Source organism: Elgaria multicarinata, chromosome 4, assembly GCF_023053635.1.
Source record: "Elgaria multicarinata webbii isolate HBS135686 ecotype San Diego chromosome 4, rElgMul1.1.pri, whole genome shotgun sequence".
NCBI lineage: Eukaryota > Metazoa > Chordata > Lepidosauria > Squamata > Anguidae > Elgaria > Elgaria multicarinata.
The window spans coordinates 107,771,760-107,786,601 of NC_086174.1; the positions used below are offsets into that span (position 1 = coordinate 107,771,760).

General features: G+C 42.0%; 1 protein-coding gene across 3 annotated transcripts in view; it reads left to right on the forward strand.

The window, feature by feature from the left end:
• Window positions 1-4,148: 4,148 nt before the first annotated feature.
• PHIP (pleckstrin homology domain interacting protein) overlaps window positions 4,149-14,842 on the forward strand; it is a 110,663-nt gene continuing 99,969 nt past the window's right edge. For all 3 annotated transcript variants that reach the window (XM_063124925.1, XM_063124926.1, XM_063124927.1), the window contains exons 1-4: window positions 4,149-4,429; window positions 4,562-4,620; window positions 4,724-4,753; window positions 4,944-5,003. In XM_063124925.1, coding sequence (XP_062980995.1) covers window positions 4,375-4,429; window positions 4,562-4,620; window positions 4,724-4,753; window positions 4,944-5,003 — 204 coding nt within the window. In that variant the 5' untranslated portion in view covers window positions 4,149-4,374. The remainder of the gene's footprint in view (window positions 4,430-4,561; window positions 4,621-4,723; window positions 4,754-4,943; window positions 5,004-14,842) is intronic.

Here is a 14,842-nt window from a genome sequence, read left to right on the forward strand (position 1 = left end):
GGATACTATCTTGTTTATAGATTATTTTTTTACCCATTTGCAAAACAAGCCCAAATGGCACAATATGTTCCCCATTGCAAAGCAAGCCCTAATGACTGGGGTGCAAAGTGTTCAGCGTTGGACAGCAAGTCCTGCAATGCAGAAATCTTTAACCCAAGCTGTGAGGGCCTGCTTTGCAATGGGAAACATCTCTAGAACCACAACACATGTCTAAACTCAGCATTCCATGATAGGCAAGGGTGGCTTAGTAGACAACTTAGGCCTTAGCTAGACCTAAGGTTTATCCCGGGATCATCCCTGTTCATGTAAATGACACACAGGGGATCCCGGGAGCAGGCAGGAAAGACCCCGGGACGATCCCAGGATAAACCTTAGGTCTAGCTAAGGCCTTTGTTATTTTACGGGTACGCCCCCATACAGTCAGAGAAATAACCAACCGTGAACTGGTTATAAGCAACTGTGAGTGGATTATTAATCCACGGTGTGTTGACTAACTCGTCCCTCCTTCTCTCTGTCCTCTGGCCTGTATCCCATCATCCCTTCCTGCCAAAAATAGAGTTCTGCTGGCTCAAGTAGAGCGGCAGCAGCCACTTTGACCGCTCTTGCCTAGCAACTCTGTAGCCAACAATAATAACTAACGGTGGTTTAAATAACCCACTCTGCACATTGTTGATTATTTGTGTGGGATATTTCGGCAAAATAACCTACAGAGGGTTAAAAAAAATCCTGCCAAATGACACAATAACCTATCATGGGTTATTGTGCTATCTGAACCCAGTCAGTGTGGCCCAGTTCATGCATCATGCTTTGCATAGTGTAATGCAGTTCCAGATAGTTTATTGCATGAAGACTTCCACTAATGCTTGTGCAACATTTCAGGAAACAGCGTTAATAAGTAAACTCTTTCCACTCATGTTTCTTTGGATTCAACTCAAAGTGCTTCTCATTCTGAAGGATATCATCTTCATTTGGGACAATCCCCTTGATGCTTCTCACAATTTCCTGCCTTACTTAAAGAATCAACAAGCAATAATATACACTTAATTATATTAATGTACAGCTGTATTTCTTATGTACTAAATATTAGTTAGTGAAAGCAAAATGTATCTAACTATAGCAAATGTTGTTTTTCTTAATCGCTAAATGGTTTTTGTGATTTCTAAAGAAGAAAACAGTTCCATAAATTACTATAAAAGATCTTCCAATTACTCTGGAAAATATTCTGTTATCCCCACAGTGTGTGTGTGTGTGTGTGAGAGAGAGAGAGAGAGAGAGAGAGAGGAGATTGTTATAAGTTTTCTGAAACTCAACAGCCCTACACAAATGAAAGAAATGTCAAACATTCATCTTTAGAAAGCCAAATGAAAACTATATGTCAAGTTACTTTATGTATGTACAATATGATTTTGTAGAGGCCCATAATATTACTATCAGAATAAATAATTGGTATATATTTTGAACAGCCATTTTAATCTGAAAAGAGTCAATCTTATTTGTGTAAAGCATGCTTCCTTGTAATAGAAGCGATTCACAAAGAACCATTACATCACAATGACACAGTGGAACTAAAATAAGGATAATCTAAATTGACACAAATACAGGAATGTCAAAATATACTTCTTGAGAATGTGTGAAAAATTCAGAAATGGCTTTCTCTTGCAAAAAAAATGAGAAACAACTTACTGGTTTAAGCACAATGCACTGCTAAAATATCCTTGAAAATAAGCTAATGAAACACGGTTATAATTAAACCCACCCACCCACCCCTACACCCTCAATTCTAAATGCCCAATACCACAATAATTCTAATCCTTCTGTGGAAAAAGAGAGAGCATTCTACATGCAAAATAAAGTAAATGACCTTATTGCATAGCAATTATTCTAAAATAAAAATCCATCTTCTACTTGGGCATTTAGTGAGTTACATTTTTTATGCGAATTCAATCATCAACAAAATTATTGTGCAATTAATAAAGAGAAACCATTATAGTTACAATAATCTGTCTTCTAAGTAAAAAACTTAATCCTTTCACATTAAATAATAAATAGATTTAATATAAATACATGGCCATAATTAATTAAAAACCCTTATCTATTATACACTACAAACAATTTAAGAACAGAAGAATAAACTTTCAAGCCTTATTATCACTGCTTACTAGGGTCACTATTCATGTTTTTAAACCCCAATATCTTAAATAAAAGGCTCCAGGGTATTTTACTTTTTTAAAAGAATACTTTATTGAAGAGATCAATGAAATTAAAATCTTCACACACTACTATATTAGGTAAATTTAAATTTTACACCTCAAAATGAACCCAAGAAAAACAGCACAAAAATGATAGCTACAGTGAGGCTGCTAAAACATAAAAACTAGTAAAACAAAACCACCACATTCAACATTTATTGTAGCTTAAATTAATTATATATTAATTTATTAAGCTGAGGATCAGCATTTGACAGCTGAACCCTCTGGACTGTATTTTCTCTATTCCAGATATAATTCCAAGTAGTGTTGAACTGGCTATATATAATTTTATGAATTTTCCAGAGATGTAGTACATTTTAGGTTTTTTGTAATACAATTGCAGTAATTGCTCCTATAATGACTCCAGCTTATGCTTAAACAAAAAGCATCTACACAATCAGTGTCCTTTTGTGGGCCCAGGCCTGGATAACTTGACGTTATAACTTCATATTTAAAACACCATAAACATAATTTGAACTTACATAATTCACTATAGAAGCAGTCAGTTACCGGAATACTCCATAGTTTGCTTCAGTTGCTTCCTACAACTTTTCTGATGAGATGAAAAATAATTTTAACCTACTTTACCATATCTTAAATTTTTAATTGTATCTTTGTCTGATGAGCAACCAATTTGAACTAGTTATATATTCAATGGGTATTTATCATTCTTCTTGAAAATAAGGCATTTTTTCTATAACTTTCAAACATGGATACAACACAGAATCAATGTTTACCCCCAATTTAACAATGCAATTGTTAAAATGCTTTTAAAATGCTTTTCTACAATAAGACAAACAGGACAATTTAGGCAGGTGAACCCTGTTTATTACCACATACAGTATGAAATACAAAATGTAAATGTAACCATTAATCGTACTTTTGCTAATAATCCCTCCGTAAGTTATCGATCCAGCTGTAAATTACCTCAACTCCGGCCATACCTTGCATCTATTTCCATCCTCGCTTGTCCACTTTCATAATATTGCTCTCTTATAAAAAGAAGAGGAAAACAACAACCACCCAGGATCTCTCACTAACTAGCAGTAACCAGGTTGAATGCCAAAGTTAAAATTATTAAGAACAAAGCACGTTAGTATTATCAGGATATTATTAATCACTCTAACCAAAGGGAGGCAATAACAAAGGAAATGCTATAGACAAGGCGTACGAAGAGCTTTGTAAAAATCGACATTTTTATTTTTCACTCACTCTCTCCCACCCATAATGAGTAACAGCCACTTAGAAAAAATAACGCATGACATTGTAACTTACAAGCAGATGGAAATCTGTAGCATTTAAAGGCGACAAGGAGGGACATGAAAGAGAGGCTTGCAGGACACGGGAGCCCTTCTCAACCCTTTCCCCTCCCCCTTTCCAAAAGGCCCTGATAGCGAGGGCCAAGAGGAGCCTCTCATGCCCGCCTCACCCAGTGGGGCCTACGGTCCCTGGGGGCATTTTTGCCTCATTTGGTTCCTATTTCGGCTACATTGAAACTGAGCAACTCCAGGGCTACCACCGCCAAGGGCCTCTCTTCTCTTCTCCCCCTCCCCCCCGCCGCCTCCGTGCGTCGTATCCCTCCGCCTAGGCCTCCCAGCCCTTCACAGAGAAAGCGCCTTTCAGCCAAGCTGCCCGCCCACCCAGCACCCCGCCTCTGCTGCTCCGACATCTTCTTCGCTCTGCTTTCCAGTCTGTCGCTAGCTCGTCCCTCCCGCCCCATTTTATCGAGGAACGGTAGCCAGGACTTTCGGGGCGGGGGTAGTGGGGAGGCTGAGACAAACTCAGCCCGGGGTGGGGGGACTTGGAGAAAGACAGCGAGGGGTGTGTGCGTACCCTGAGGGAGGGGGCTGGAACTCTTTGTCTCGGCGGAGGGATCGCCCTCGCTCGCGCTGTGGCTGGCTGGCTGTTGCAGCGGCAACGGCAGCAGCAGCGCTGGGCTGGTGGCGGCGGCGGGTTTTGCTGTGAGTTGTTGTTTCCTCCTCCTGCCCGGAGCTTGAATGGTGGAGCTCAGACTCTCGCTGCTGCTGAACAAACAGTGACAGCTACTGGGTGAGCGCGCTTTTCAGCAAGCAGGGCCCCGCCGGCGGGGAGCTCGGCCTGAGCGAGCCGGGCTCCTCCGCTCGCCATGTCCGGGGACGGAGGCGGCAACAGCGGCAGGCACACAGCGGAGCTGCGAGCGGGTAAGTGGAAACCGGACCGGGCCGCTGCCTTGGAGGCCGCCTTGCCTCCCGCCTAGCCCTCTCCTCCTCCTCCTCCTCCTCCTCCTCACGGCGTGTGTGTTTCTCTCCCTTTCTCTCCCCCCTTTCCTGCAGAGCTCTATTTCCTCATCGCCCGTTTTCTCGAGAACGGACCTTGCGAGGAAGCGGCTCAGGTAAGCGCCGGGGCCGGGGCCGGGCCTGCGGGGCGGGGGTGCGTCTCTCGTTCGGAGGCGCTTTCCCTAACGCTCTTTGCCCCCCTTTTTGTTGCTACTGCAGGTCCTGATCCGAGAAGTAGCCGAGAAGGAGGTAAGTGGTGCAGCGCATTCACCCCGCTCCTCCTTTCGCCCGCCCGCCTGCCTGCCTCAGCGCCGGCGGCTGCGGCGGCCTCGCCTCCTCCCCCCTCCTCCCCCATCCCGGGCGGGCGGGCGCTCCTGGGGAGTCTTTGGGGGGGAGGGGGCTGCCTTTAGTGATGGGGGGATGTCTTTTTCTTCCCCAGCTGCTGCCCAAGCGCACGGACTGGACGGGAAAGGAGCATCCCAGGAGCTACGAGAGCCTAGTAAGAGAAGCGGCCGGTCGGCATGGTGCGATGTAGTGTACTAGGGAAAGTTTGCGAGGAGCCCTTTAAAAATTGAATTTCCCGCAATTTTTTTTTAACAACTAAAAAAAAAAATTCGCCGATTTTAAACTCCTGATTTCTGCTAGTGAACGTGCAAGGTGTGTTGGGCTAGGGGAACAGGTGCTGCTTCGGAAGTCGCCAGTCTGGGGTCCTGGAGTTTGGGTAAATAATAATAATCCCACTAATGCGAGAGCCCTAGAGTCACTGTGCTAGAAATAAAGGTACGTCATGGATGTTGTGCAGGGAGAGAAGGAGGCAGGGAGGGGAGGAGCGAGTAGACTGAGTCGAAAGAGCTTGCTAGAGCCAGCCAGGCCTGTAGGAGATGGGGGCGCTGTATTCCATGTAGTCCTTCACATACACACAATAGGCCCGCCGAGCAGTTATTGAGCAATTGTAAGCAGTCTTTATTCGTGAAGCCCCTGGAACTTCCTGAAATCTGTTCCTTTGCTTGGGACATATACAAGTAAAAGTTGTTTGTTAGTCACAGTGTCAGTCAGGCACAGCAATGCCTGTGTATTTAATCTGAGTTCTGGTAGTGTGTAATTTCAGAGCAGAATGGTAGTTTTAAATGGGTTGACAATGACAACTTTGTGGACTGGTGAGCTATTTTATGGTACAGTTCTCCTGCATTTTTATATCACTTTAGCTACAGAATGTCCCCCCCCCCCCGTCATATACATGGTTCTGCTTCAGGTGATGTGGAGGTTTATTTTATATTTTACTCTGTTTATATTCTGAAGGTACACTTGCTCTAAAATTAGAAGAGTCACTGGGAGATCTTTGATTGAATTTTCTGCGTGGTTTTGTGGGGAAGAGTTAAAGCAGTATATATATCTCCCCCTCCAAACAAGGTGCATTTTAGATTAGGAAAACACTGCAGGGATAAGAGTTAAATGTCTTTTCCATCACTGCCAGCGGGCCCCCCCCCCCACACTTCTTGTAAAGTTGTGTGTGCATATGTGGAAGTCCATGGGATATTTGATCATGAATGCCTGAATAGCTTGTCTAGTTTAGCTTAAATCAGTATTCCCTGAACTTCTGCTAGCTAAGGCATCCTTTTTTAAAAACTAAAATTAGTTGTACATCACTTTTGCAAGCATAAAAAAAATACTTTCTATGGCATATTGGAAGAAGAATTTTCTATCTTGGACCTGCCACCCTATGGTTTGGATTTGGCAGGAATGTCCCCGAGCGGAGTTCTGTTCAGAATGTTCCCACTGGGAGAAAGGGGGTGGGCGGAGAGGCAATTTTCATAGATTCCCCTTCCCTCCGAAGTCACTAGCACTATTCCTCTACTGTTTCAGAAGGGATGCCAAATGCTCTAGAGGAGTTTGGGAGGGCATAGAAGACTGTGGAGGGCGATTGCTGTATTATTGTTATTTATTGCCTTTGTATACTGCCCCATAGCTGAAGCTCTCTGGGCAGTTCACATAAGATAAAAACACTTAAAAACATATACAAAAATTAAAAACCACAAGAACATGCAAAATGCACATACATTTAAAACCACTATAACAATTTGTCAAACAATGAGCCAAAAAACAAACCCAGGCTCATTGCATATTGCTAAATGCCTGGGAGAAGAGAAAAGTCTTGACCTGGTGCCGAAAAGATGACAATGTCAGCGCCAGGCAGGCCTAGTCAGGGAGATTGTTCCACAGTTGGAGGGCTACCACAGAGAAGGCCCTCTCTCCTGTTGCCACCCTCCGAGCTTCCCTAGGCACCCGGAGGAGGACCTTAGACGTTGAATGTAGTGTTCGGGTAGGTTCATGTCAGGGAAGGCATTTTGTCAGGTATTGTGGTCCCAAGCCATGTAAGGCTTTACGAAACTATCCTTTAACTAAACTATCCTTTAACTTAACTAAACTTTACGAAACCGGGTTTAGACGATATGACAACCCATTCTACATTGCAGGAGCTTCTTTCCCCTGCACAATTTTCTGAATGTACCCAAAGGCCCTTGAATTCAGCTTGGAAACATACAGGCAGCCAATGCAAGCGGGCCAGAGTGGGTCTTATATGCTCAAACCTTCTGAAAGATTGCTGAAAGATGGTATCTTCTATTCAGTCAGCAGAAAATCTCTCTTGGATCAAAAGCCTCCATCCATGGGAAGCTTTTGCTAGATCCACTCCTCTATGTTTCTTTGACCTACACAATCACTGCATCCCACAATTGCTTATTAGCCACAGTGGGTTGTGGTGTCAATGAGTGCTAGGCTGCCAATAAAAGTCCCCATGGCTGCTGTGATAACAACCCTACAACAAGCCATGGGTTCTGAGTGGTTTGCTAACCACCCCAACAAGCCATCCTCGGACAACACAAGTTGTGCTTGGTGAGAGTAATTATGCAAATCAGCTGGCACAAGACTGGCCTTCACACAGTTTTTAACAAGCTTTTGTGTGATCAGAGAGCCAGTCTGGAGAGAGCCAGCGTGGTGTAGTAGCTAGGGTGTTGGACGTGGAGTCGGCAGGTCCGGGTTCTAGTCCCCACTTGGCCATGGAAGCCCACTGGGTAAGTTTAGGCCAGTCACAGACACTAAGACCAACCTACCTCACAGGGTTGTTGTTGTTGTGAGGATAACATGGAGAGGATGATGATTAAGTGCTCCGCCTTGGGTTTCATGGAGGAAAAAAGGTGAGATATAAATGAAATAAATAAATCATGTGAACTGGGCCTTTGGGTGCATTCAGAAAATTGTGCAGGGAAAAGAAGCTCCTGCAATGTAGAATGGGTTGTCATATTGTCTAAACCCAGTGCATGGTGGGGATAGTTTCGTATCCACCCTGCAATCTCTATTGCACATTATAGGTTGGGTGTGAAGCCACTCCTGCTGTGTCCTCACACCGGGTTCAGACAACATGCCAACCTGTGCTTCATTGTGGAGGATTATGCAAATATTGCTCTCACACATGGAGCTGGAGGGAGGGACCACAATGGCTTCTTCCCCCTGCGTGATAGTCCGAACTCAGTCTTTGGGTCACTGATCTGGCCTTGCTTCCTTACTGAAAACAAGCTCAGACTAGAGACTCACGAAGAGACACAATGAGCCACCAACTCCGAGGACAGATAGTATTTCTGCAGTAGGAGTGATTAGATTGTTTAATCACACCTGATCTATAGATGCAGCAAAATTGGGCAAATGTACTCTAAATAAGTACATTTTCCTTACAAAAACTTTTCATACAATATTTGTGACATGGTTGTAGTTTCTTATGTGCTCAGTGTGGGTATTATCGGTTCCAAATACTTTTAATACGCCAATAGCTCATATCAGTAAGCTGGAAATGGTTAATGAAAAATAAAGGACTTGCTTGTTCCTGCATTAATCTTTGGATCTACTCACTTGTTAAACTATTCCAATTTAAATGTTCTTGTTGTATACTTTCATTGCAGCATGTGAGTAATCCCAGGAGAGTAACTATTGAATGCTTATGTTGTCCAGTGATGTTATCACTTGAATGAGGCACAAGGCATAAGGAAGGCAGGAGGGTGTTTTGGAGCTAAAGTTTATGCACAATTTCTTTAGGGTGGTTTTTTTTAACACAAGTATGAACTTCTGGCATTTTTACTTGTTGACTTCCTTTGTGCAACCAGAAGCTTTCTGTGTGTCAATGGTTAACAATACAACATAAATTCAGGTCATATACAATTCAGTTTAACAAATTCTTAAGGTGCTTCAATTCTGCACTGCAAGAAATGCTGTAGTAAAAGGAAGAGTAGTTTCAATACAGATTCTTCTCTAAAGAGTGTAGTTTTTACTGAACTTGTCCATGTGAATATTATCAGAGTGGGGCTTGTTCTACTTCTTTGGGTGCCTTTTCTGCCACAGAAGAACTATTTTTCTCTAGAAAGCAGAGGCAAACTCTAGAATATACTTACAAAATTTTCCTGACTATGGATATTACAGTACAGAATATAGTTCCTGTGGATAAAACATATGCAAATTTTACAAAAGTTATGCATGTGTTTCTTAGTGTTCCTTAGCATTATTTGCTTTTATTTAAGTGGGCACAGGTATGTGTCTTGTATAGTAATGTATGCTTTTGTATTTATCTCAGCCTGTACCACTTGAGACCCATCAAGCTGCATTTAGTCCATGTGGGTAGCCCATCATGCATGACCTCGATAAACCTCATATTTTTGAGGCCTACTTAGGACTGTAAAAATGAGCTTGTTAAGCTCTTGCTACCCCAAATACATGGCTGATGGGCTGCATTCAGTTTGATAGATTACAAACCTGTTGTATCTTTTAAACTTTATATAGTAGCCATGAATCAGTGTTGTATGGATGCTTTTAAGTTTTGTTTTGGTTGTATGCACAGTTAGGCTGCTACTATCAATCACTATTCCACTGTAAGCAAGTTGAATTAAATTTTATTACTTTAGATCAATTTAAACTTAGTCTCGGATATGCTGACTCAAGTTTTTGGTCTGTGTTCACAAATTTATATCCATTGAGCACCATTGTTATGAAGATCATTTCATTGTCATATGATAAATCTCAGATTATGATCTTGAATATAAAAAATACCGAATGTAATTCCTAATAAGTATCTATTTCTAAACAGCCAAAATCTGTGGTCCAGCTATGTTTGCTGTTGCTTGAACTGTTAGAAGCAAATCACTATCTTAGGTAGCAATGGGCAGTCCTACAACACAGTGGCAAAGTTAAAAGGATGTTAAATTTAGGATCTGTGACGTACCTATGAAGTTCTTTTCAGATGCACAGATTTTCCAACAATTTGGGTTGGGTTGGGTTGTGAGGCAGCCAGGCAATGATCTTTGGATTGAGGTCTGAATCCAGAGACTAAAATGCTGAGATATAAAATTGAGGTAGAAGTGTAAATCCTGTTCTTGGTAGATAATGTAATTCTTACCCCTGATTCTATATTCTGTCCTAGTTAATATTTTTAATACAATTACATTTTTGAATATGTTCAGTGGGTTGGAACCAGGTCATGACCAAAGTCCCATTAATTTCAATGGGTCTATTCTAACGGTTGGTTCACACAATCACTGCAGCCCACCAAGGCTTAATCCTTTGTGGGTTGTGTGTGTGTGTGCATGCGTGCGCCAGCAGACATCTTGCATATCCATCCCCAGCAGGGGCTTGCCATGGTTTATTGAACCCGGGAGGCAGGGGTTATTTGAAGGATAAACACTCCTCAAACAACCCTATTTGTGTGAACCAGGTCACTGTCTTACTAAGTCTGGATCCAACCCATTAAAAGCACATTATTTCAATAATGTAAATGTATGGGTGTAGAAGTGTGGTGGAGGAGAAATGAGGAGGAGACATAATCTTTGAACAAAGACTGATATATTGAAGCTACAGTACTGTGTGTGAGTACTGCCCTGAAGGGATAGGTCAGTGGTTAATGGTGCTCCCTTAAGTACTGGGTGACTGAAGTCTGATCTTGCTTCTAGTTGACATTATATTCCTATTTTAATTGGAACAGTATGGAGACAAATATGTAGTTACTTTAGCCTTGTAAATCTGGCACACATGTTACTAGCCTACATTCGTTCTTACTAGCGTGTCTGCTTATGAGTAGATCACAGGTACGTCCTAAAGATGGAATGTGAGTTTTGACTTCCTTCATTTACAGCCTTCAACTAATGCATCCCTTTCTCTTCATTTCTTCCAGTGTGTATATTCATCTTCTTATATTGCTTGCTATTTAGTCATTTTTAGGTACTATTGACCACTTGTGTTTTGAAGCTTTCCATCACTGCTTTGGAATCTGTTTTCAGTCTGCTAGTGAGCTTGGCTGCTTGTTTTCTGACTGCTTCTTCAAGAAAGAGCAGTTCAGAAGTGCCTGTGGGTGAAATACTTAGTTCCCTCATGGTGGCTTGTATTATCTTTTTCTTACCATTATATGTGTTGAAAGTTTTGCCAGTGTTTGTGTTGATGTTTGTCTTTATGGAACCACTATGGTGCTTTACAATTACTTACCATGTTTTATAATGGTAGTTTTCTTTCCAAGCTTAATAAGGTTATGATTTCTTTTTTATTTATTTATTTATTGCATTTTTATACTGCCCAACAGCCGAAGCTCCCTGGGTGGTTCACAAAAACTAAAACCATTCAGAGTATAAAACAAACAGTATAAAAACCTGATATAAAATACACATTAAAAACTGATTAAAAACATACCATACACGATTAAAACATCTTTAATGTTTGATGGTGTACCTATAGTTTGATGGTGTACCTATAGTTGCAGTTGCAGAGTTGGAATTTACTGGCTATTCATGTCCATAAGCATGAGGTAGAAGATAGAACAGTGCCCATTTTCAAGTGTGTGTTCAGACAATCAGAGGGGGGAAAGAAGCCACTGTAGCTTTCCCCCACCCTGCCTGTTTTCGTTCACTATTTGCATAAATACCCACAACACCATGCAGTTTGCCTTGTTGGCAGGGGTGGCTTATTACCCATCCTAAAACCCCTACTACAAACCATGGCTTGTGGGATGGGTAAGAAGCCACCCCCGCACAGCATTGTGGGTAAGTATGCAAAGGGGGGTTGTGTGTGCAGCATGTGGGGGGGGGGGAAGTGGAAGAAGTTACAGTGGCTTCTTTCCTCCCCATGATCTTCTAAACACAATCAGTAAGTTTCTTTTCTAACTAACCAGTTTGTCTTCCACCCAGTAGTAATTTTGTTTACTCGCTTCCTGTTGTTGACACAATGGCTCTGTTCGGATGATCTCCAGTAATGCAACAAGAGCTCATGGTGGCTTGTTTCAGTAGCCATGAACACGTGAACCCAGTCTCTGAACTTTAACTTTACCATAGTTTTGCAAAACGTGGAGGAGAGTGGTGGTTTGTGTTTCTTATTCATTGGTTGCTGCTTAAATGTGGCTGAACATCATTGATTACTAGGGCAGTATAGCCTTGTACTGGCCCTAGGGTTTAGTTGTGACGCTTTATAAGGATAAAATATGCTATATATTTTCATAGCAGAAATATCATGAGATATAGATGATCTCTGCAGGGCTGAAAGTCAGAAAGGATCTGTATAAAGTTTACATAGTGTACCACCAGAAAGCAATTCAGATTGGTGATCAAAAAGTGGTATGTGACATCAAATTTCGATACACTTCTTCGTAGTAGTAATCTTATTCTTGAGCCACATGTGTATTCTGATGTTCAAAATTATCTCTTGCAGTACTGTCCACTCCTTTGAAGTGAGTTTTGAAACCTTGCAAGTGGTGAAGTTCCACTTGTGCTTTACAATTCTTGTGCCTATGAGGAATATTGGATTGGAAAATTACTAGTTTGTATGCTTTTAATGTGCTGCCTAGTAGGGATGTGCAAAGTGGGTCTTCTCCGCTTCGAAATTCGAGCCAGAGCTCCATTGGGGCAATTTTCTGCCCTGATTTTGGAGCAGCCCCCCTTACTTTGCCCTGTTGGGTTACTCAACGGGGAACTGCCTGTTTTCAGATAACCATTCTAGTCAATGGAAATTAATCAAATGGTTTCAGCTATTTTTAAAGATAAAGAGATAAAGAGATGGAACTTGGCACTGTGATAGATCTTAAGGAGGGCTTTATTGATGCCAAGTTCGTAGCAGATCCATTCATGCCTTGATTTTTTTAGGAATTTTTCATTCCCCCTCAAACCATTCCCCCCTTAAACAAGCACACACACATACAAACATTAATCCACCCCTGTGCATTTATGGAGGGAGGTTTTATCCTTTACTTTGCTGACGCAGAGCTCCACTGCTTCTGGTGGAAGTTTCTATTCTAGCCTTCTCCAACCTGGTGCCCTCCAGATATATTGGATGGGGCCTTCCCTCTGCACTGGAAGCCCAACCAGCCAATAGGAGTAATAGTTTAGCTGAAATAAGAGTCTGTGGAAATGGGAATGATTGACTTCTATGAGTCAGAGCAGAAACGCACTCCCTCTCCCCCCACGGCCAGAACAAGCAGCCAGTTAGTGTTTCCCACTCCCCCCAACATTGTGATTGGAGGAGAACATGGTCACGGACAGCGCTGTGGCAATTACTAATTGGTTAGCCACAGATTTATTTATTTATTTATTACATTTCTATACCGCCCAATAGCCGGACCTCTCTGGGCGGTTCACAAAAATTAAAAACATTCAAAGTATAAAACAACAGTATAAAACCATAATATAAGCTATGATATAACCATAATATAACCATAACATCAAAGCTACTCCTCACCCTGCTCAGCGTCTTCCAAATATGGAGATGTTCAATTGGGACACATACACACACAAAACAGTTGAATAATTTCGGAGATGTTAGAAGCTCCAGTTGGGCACATCTCTGCTATGATATTACTCGATGGGTTTGGAAGTGGCCAGTCTCTGCTCTGGAAGACTGAATGCTCCGCAGATGTTCACAGTTACCAGATAATTCCAGGGTGGAAAGCACACCCCTTCTGCCTAGCATGTTGGAGTTCCTATTGCTGACTGGGATTTCTAAAGACTTTGTGCAGTTTTCTTGTTCTTCAATAAACAGGAAAGTTACATGCAGCTGGTTGAACTTAGTTATATAGATAGGTATATTGATTCAGTCAGATGAACATAATGCGAAGTAAGCTTTTAGAGGAAGTGTTACCAAAATAATCTTGTTTCATGGTAGAGAAAATTTGCAATCTGATGATTCATGGGAAGCTATCAATAGTCTATTGAAGTATTTACAGGACCTTGGTAGTAAGATACAGATGTTGTTTTGTACAGGTGAAGTATTTGTGAAATAATTTTATTGCTGATGCATTTGGTGTTTACATGGAAAAAATCTGCCATGCTCCTATTTGCTTGAAGAAAATGTTAATCTCAGGAAAACCATTAAAGCATTCAGTAACTACTTGATTAGTGCATTTCCCAAGTTGAGAATTGAAAGATATTGTGCCAAATGTTTCTAAACCTCCCTAATGTTTAGATGGTAAGTCCATGGGTAGTTAAAATTTTGGTATTGTGGATAGTAGAGTTGGAAGGGGCTTATCAGGCCATCGAGTCCAACCCCCTGCTCAATGCAGGAATCCATCCTAAAGCATACCTGACAGATGGTTGTCCAGCTGCCTCTTGAATACCTCTAGTGTGGGAGAGACCACAACCTCCCTAGATAATTGGTTCCATTGTCGTACTGCTCTAACTGTCAGGAAGTTTTTCCTGATGTCCAGCCGGAATATGACTTCCTGTAACTTCAGCCCGCTATTCCGTGTCCTGCACTCTGGGAGGATCGAGAAGAGATCCTGGCCCTCCTCTGTGTGACAACCTTTTAAGTAGTTGAAGAGTGCTATCATGTCTCCCCTCAACCTTCTCTTCTCCAGGCTAAAAATGCCCAGTTGTTTCAGTCTCTCTTCATAGGGCTTTGTTTCCAGACCCTTGATCATCCTGGTTGCCCTCTACTGAACATGTTCCAGCTTGTCTGCGTCCTTCTTGAATTGTGGAGCCCAGAACTGGATGCAATACTCTAGATGAGGCCTAACCAGGGCTGAGTAGAGAGGAACCAGTACCCCATGCGATTTGGAAGCTATACTTCTATTAATGCAGCCCAAAATAGCATTGGCCTTTCTTGCAACCATATCACACTGTTGGCTCATATTCAGCTTGTTATCTACAACAACTCCACGATCCTTCTCGTTTGTAGTATTGCTGAGCCAAGTATCCCCCATCTTATAACTGTGCATTTGGTTTCTATTTCCTAGATGTAGAACTTGGCATTTATCCTTATTAAATTTTATTCTGTTGTTTTCAGCCCAGCACTCCAGCCTATCAAGATCACTTTGAAGTTTGTTTCTGT